This window comes from Populus euphratica, unplaced genomic scaffold (genome assembly GCF_000495115.2).
Source record: "Populus euphratica unplaced genomic scaffold, PopEup_1.0 scaffold2.1, whole genome shotgun sequence".
NCBI classification, from domain to species: domain Eukaryota; kingdom Viridiplantae; phylum Streptophyta; class Magnoliopsida; order Malpighiales; family Salicaceae; genus Populus; species Populus euphratica.
The window spans coordinates 5,135,909-5,141,934 of record NW_011499846.1 but is presented as its reverse complement, the minus strand read 5'-3'; the positions used below and the strand labels follow the sequence as shown (position 1 = coordinate 5,141,934).

Sequence of the window (6,026 nt, the reverse complement as noted above, 5' to 3'; positions counted from 1 at the left end):
ATGTTTTTAATTTTACCATTCTTGATAATTTTTATGGCTTGATTTTATTGCCATTATTATTTTATTTCTTGCTCAATTCTTGCCGAGTGACTTGTATTTTTTATGTTGTTGTATAATCAAAATGTACTATTTTTAGTAATTTTACTATCTTAATTATTTCAACCCCGCTTGTAAACTAGTTTGAAAATCTAGCCATAATTCAGAAATTCTCCTCTCTTCATAAGCTAAGCTACGAAATGTAGTAAATAGTTAAAAATATTTTTTAAAATCTATATTAAAATAATATATTTTTTATTTTTTAAACTTTATTTTTAACCTCATTCTATCGTAACAATAAAAAATATATTAAAAAATTAATTTACATATTATTAAAAAAAACAATACCACCGCGAAATAAACACTGCCCAACAACCAAGATGTCTTCCAATTCCTTTCTAGATTCCCTTTAAATCTGGACTTTTACAGTACCGACGACGACGTCAGTATTACAGCATGGAATTTGAAAGTAGCAGTGATTAAACTTAAATCCAAGGGTGTTATGTCATGTCATTTGGAGATTCTTTCATTTCAGCAAGCCCCGATAGGAGGAGTTCATTTCAAGGAATAAAAGCATTTTAAGGTGAAAAGAAATAGCTAGCCAGAAATGTCACTAAACAGTGGCACGCTAATTGTCAAGCAGAGAGTCGGGTCCTTTGAAATCACCATGGTATAACGACACCGACAAATTTAGCTGGACCACGGCACTTTAGATGACATGGGAGAAAGCCGAAAGGGAGAGACAACAAGTTAAGATCAACGCGACCCACAGACTCACTTGTTCCTCGACGTATGACACATGCACAGGGGAAGACGGTGGGAGATATGCAAGAAAAACAAAATCTAGCACGAGTTGTGACCCACCCGGAATTCTCATATATCTTCAAATCAACCACGATTGCTTTTTAGCTTTTCTTTAATCTTCGTGCTGCATGAAGATTTGTCAAAAACGTAACGGAATTAACATTCTTGCACAGACTGTATAGAGAAAACAGTGTGCCAGTAGCGAAATTCCATTTATTCTTTCTACAAATTGTCTGAATATAGATGAAAGAGGCACATACATCACCACGGCACCAACTATATACAAGGATAAACACACAGTGATGAGATTAAAAACCGTCATCAACCGGCCGGAAAAGCTATCATATTTAATTTATAATAGCCCAACACCTAACAAATTACACACGCATTTGGATTCTCTTCCATGCTTTGGACATAGTAATATGTGGTCATTTGAGGATTGTAAGCTCTGTAGGCCTTGACAAGCTCCATAACCGGGTCCGGAGGGGGTGCTGGCTCTTTCTTCTTCTCTTCCTCTTTCTTCTCGTCCTTCTTCTCTTCCCCCTTCTCCTCCTCCTTCTTCTCGTCCTTCTTCTCTTCCTCTTTTTTGGGTTCTTCCTTCTTGGCTTCCTCTGGCTTCGCTTCTTCCTTCTTGGCTTCCTCTTTCTTAGCCTCCTCTTTCTTGGGTTCCTCCTTCTTAGCCTCCTCTTTCTTCTCAGGCTCTTTTGCTGGCCCTACTGTGATAATGTCTGTTGGCCAATATTTTCTCAGTTTGCTGACTGCATTTACAGGATCAACCGTTCCGATAACGGTTAATTTCTTTGCCTTCATGTCCATGGCCATGGAATCAATTCCTATAAAATTGCAAAATGAGATTAAAAAATCGCTTCACAATTATTTTCTAAAATAAATGCACGTCAATGTTCCACAACGACACTATTGTCCCGCGCGCTAACAGCTTGCAGCGCAAACATCTGCAGATTGATACACCCATCATTTTCGATTTCTGCCCACGAGGCTTACTAAGCCTGCCACGTCTTCAAGAAAGAAATTGAATTTTTTTCGGAGGAATCATTATGAGCAACCCTGTCTCGCATCACATGAAAGTTTGAAATCCATTCGCGTGCCTTTTCGTGATTAGGAGGTATACTGGATGGCCTACAGAAGCTGCCTCCTGAATTTTCTCACAAAATCTGATCTTTCTAGTATTAACAGTGCACTAGTAATTGTGCAGAGTACAAAACAAACACTAGCACGTTATTGCATCAAGAATAAAGCTAATCTTACAGAAAGTAATATTCTTCCCAAGATCATTTTCCGAAAGAATTCAATCATGGGATCTACTCACTCGATACATGGTTGATTTTTCATGAAACAATTTCAAGGAAATATCTGATAAAATGGGTATTCCCTCCAACACCAAATTTTTCATTGCTAGTTTGCGTGTCCTGACTGATTTGGTTGGCACGGACATTCATATCACCTTACATCTAGATAGAAATAATTAAAGCAGAGAAAGAAGTACCGACCAAAAATGAAAACCCTTCTTGTAAGAAATTAGAGAGAGCAATCATTACGGAAAGGGAGGGGGAAAAAACAAACAAAAAAAGTTACAGATGCAATTTTAAGCAATTTGCTTCCCTTCACCTACCCCACCCTTGTAACCAAACATCAGAGAGTGATTTTTCAACGAACTACCCTCCTGTCTGAAATCTAAAAAACCCAAATTACACGTAAGAAAAAACAAACTTCAATGGAAATCCAAAAAATAAATTGAACTTGGTACCTGTAAGAGTAGAGACTGTCTTCATAGCCTTTTGCTTGGCTTTGTCATCATGCAAGTCCACCTTCAACACAAACTTCTGCAGGCATAAATCAAATAGATCTAACTCAGAGCTTCAATTCAACTACTTCCACATATTCATTAATCATTTCACATCAAACTTAATCAAAGCGATCAAAACCAATTTTATTTTAAAAAAATGGCTAAAGCATCAAATTGTCTTCACTCCTATAGATACCGAAAATCAAAACGTTACAGATACACGGCACCAACACAGAATCAACAAACTTTTAATGATCAGTTGTCTGTAAAAAGACCAGAACTGGACTAATGTACAAATTCTGAACCTGAACTTTTGGCACTCAAAAGACTCTGTTCTTAAAAAGAGCACTGAAAATACTAATTCTTCCTTTAAACCAGTCCCAGAAAGAGACCCCTGATACTCATGGACCCATCCAAACAACTATGTTACCAGGAATCAAATGAACCCATAAACCAAAATGTCTTAAATTCCTTTTAGAAAGCATCCGACCTTTTAAAGAATGAAAACCGAATAAAGAATTATAAAGGGAATACGTAAATAAATAAAGATTCTAAAAGAGAGAACCAAACCTTCATTTGATGCGAAGATCAAAACTAGAGATGAGAGAATGTGGAAAAAAATTGAGAGACAGAGAGAGAGTGGAGGAAAGAGGGATAGGAAGTAGGAACAGATGAATGTTGAAAAGAAATAGAGGAGAAGAAGGAATCAAATCACTCTTTGTCAAGAGAGAGAGAGGTCAGAAGTGTGATTATGGACACCGAAAAAAAAAAACGAAAGAAAACAAGAAATGCAGAGTAGGAGAGAGGAAGAAAAATAAAGTAGAGAGTGAGAGTGAGAGAGAGAGAGAGAGAGAGCAAGTTGAGTGCATGAATGCTGAAGAAGTGCGGAAATCTATATGATCCAAGTTGAGTGCATGAATGTTGAAGAAGTGCGGAAATCTATATGATCCATATCTGTCCCAAGCCTCGAGCTCCCTAGTCTCTAACCTCAAACTAACAGGAAGAAGTAAAAGAGCCATCGTTTTCCATGTATGTCTACGCGAATGAGAGAGGAGTGAGAGCCACGCTTCACCACATGTTGAAATGAACTACGTTTTGGAATACTCGTACAGTCCATGGAAGAAAAAAAATTATCGGGTTTTCTCAGAACTCTGTCAATGTAAACAGTTTTTTCATTTAAAAATCACCTCATTTAAATTAAAAAAACTAAGGTTTAATTCTGGTTTGTGATAAGCAAACAAAATTGTTAGATAGAGATTTTACCGGGGGAACAAGGTTGAAAAGGAGTGCCTGGGGTGATTAATTTTATTATTACTTGACAGAATTTGACACTCCCTTTAACTTTATTTTTCAGCATTGGTATTATAGTTTTAAACCTTTATTTCATCTTAAAATTTCTTTTAATTTAGAGTTTAGATTTATATTATCAAAAAATCAATAAATAAAAATGAAAATATTAAGGAAATATATTTATTGATAATTGCCAACAAATTTTATCAATTGAAATATTTTCTCAGTATTTAATAAAAAAATTACAGAGAAAAAAATCAAAACAAAGTAAAAGAATAATAAGGTATCATTTCTATATACTCGTTATGTCTTATTCTTCTTTTTTATTTTTTCTTCTCATTTTTTTTAATTAATATAGTTTATGATTTTTTTTTCTCTTCTTAACTTCAATTGAATCTACATCAAGATAATTTTTTTTTATTTTTTTCACTATATTTTTCAACATCAAGATATTTTTTTTTAGTTTTTTTTAATTGTTTTTATTTTTAATAATTGTATAAATATTATTGTTAGATTTTTTTTCATATGAGATCATTTTTTAATTGATTTATTTAAAGGATTTTTATTTTTTTTGCATGTGAACTTTTTTATTTGAATTTATTTTTTCATGTTATTTATTGGCTGCAAATTTGTTTGAGTTCATCTTCATTTTATTTTTTCCAAGCATTTTGAGTGCTGTAAAGTGTTGATCAATATTAATTTAATTATTTTATAGTTTTGATTTAACTGAGTTAAATAAATTAATTTTATTCTAATTAAATAATAATAAATAAATCAAATTAATAAAAAATGATTACAATAACTTGTGAATTTTTTTTTTTTAAATGAACAAATAATAAACCTCAATTATTACTTTATTGAATATAAATAATAAAATTAAATAAAAAAACCTGAAAAAGCCAGTCTAAGTCAATCTAAATTAACATGATAAATTTGTAATCTTGTTGGTTAAGATCAAGCCAATCCGAATTATCTTGAATCTAATGTCATGAGATCAAGATGACATGATAGAGAGTAAAATGATGCAAAATCATAAAGATTTTAAAAAAAAAAACAATGTCGACTCGTATTAACCTTTTAAACCTATAACTGAAGTCATTAGGCTAAAAATACTATATTTAAAAAAAATATGAGATACAATTCTCAATCAATTAAATGTTCAAGGATGAAATTAAAAAAATAAAAATAAAAAAATGATGATAAAATTAAATATAAAATAAATTTAATCTTTGACTAAGAGGTGAAATTAAAAAGAAAAAATTTAAAAAATAAAAATTTTAAAAGAAAAGGAATCAAGATTGAAGTAAGAAAAACACACAAAAAGAATCAAGATTGAAGTAAGAAATACATACAAATTTTTTATTCAAGGTTGAAACTTAAAATAAAATAAAATTTAACAAAAAATGAAAAAAAAATGAGGATCAAATTAAAAAAAACAATATATAACAAATTAGAATTAAAAAATAAAATGAAAAACAAATAAAAAACAGACAAAAAAGTAAAGAACAAGAATCATAAAATATAAAATTAAAGTTAAAGTTAAAATATCAACATAAAAAATAACTGAAAAATTATTAATAATAAATCACCCCAACACTACCCACACGTCTAAATAAAAATGACGTTGCAATAAATTACCTGCTCATTGGGCGCGCGCGGTTTTAGCCCAGCGGTGGGGGGCTTGTCCCTTTCTTCCGCACCTGGGTGAAAGGAAGGAAAACAAAACAGCCTAGTGGTTTGCGTGCCTCAACATCAAGCCTGTCAGTTTTTGTTAAGATATGGTGATCATTTCGAATTGAAACATTTCAATTATAATTATAAAATTTACAATATGCTTCGTGATGCGATTCCGACAAGGTACTTTCTCAGACTCGAGCATGGTTGGAGAAACACAAAGTAGTGGCATTTAATTTAAAAAAGCTGCTATATTTTTCAAATGTTTGAAATATAAAATTATGCTATGGTATGCTATTAATCATGATCCGTTGCGGGCTTGGATTTTTATTTTTATTAAAAAATATTCTGATGTTATGTATACATTTCAAAACAGGAAGAAAAATTCACAATTTTATGGTAAACTTAACTGAGTTAA

General features: G+C 31.9%; 1 protein-coding gene across 1 annotated transcript; it reads right to left on the bottom strand.

Moving 5' to 3' along the window:
• Nucleotides 1-1,019: 1,019 nt before the first annotated feature.
• LOC105134351 (FK506-binding protein 4-like) lies at nt 1,020-3,428 on the bottom strand. The gene is made up of 3 exons (XM_011038733.1): nt 3,215-3,428; nt 2,606-2,681; nt 1,020-1,673 (listed from the first exon to the last, which is right to left on the bottom strand). Exons 1-3 carry the CDS (start codon nt 3,218-3,220, stop codon nt 1,210-1,212), a joined length of 546 nt encoding a protein of 181 aa, XP_011037035.1. The 5' UTR covers nt 3,221-3,428; the 3' UTR covers nt 1,020-1,209.
• Nucleotides 3,429-6,026: the final 2,598 nt, after the last annotated feature.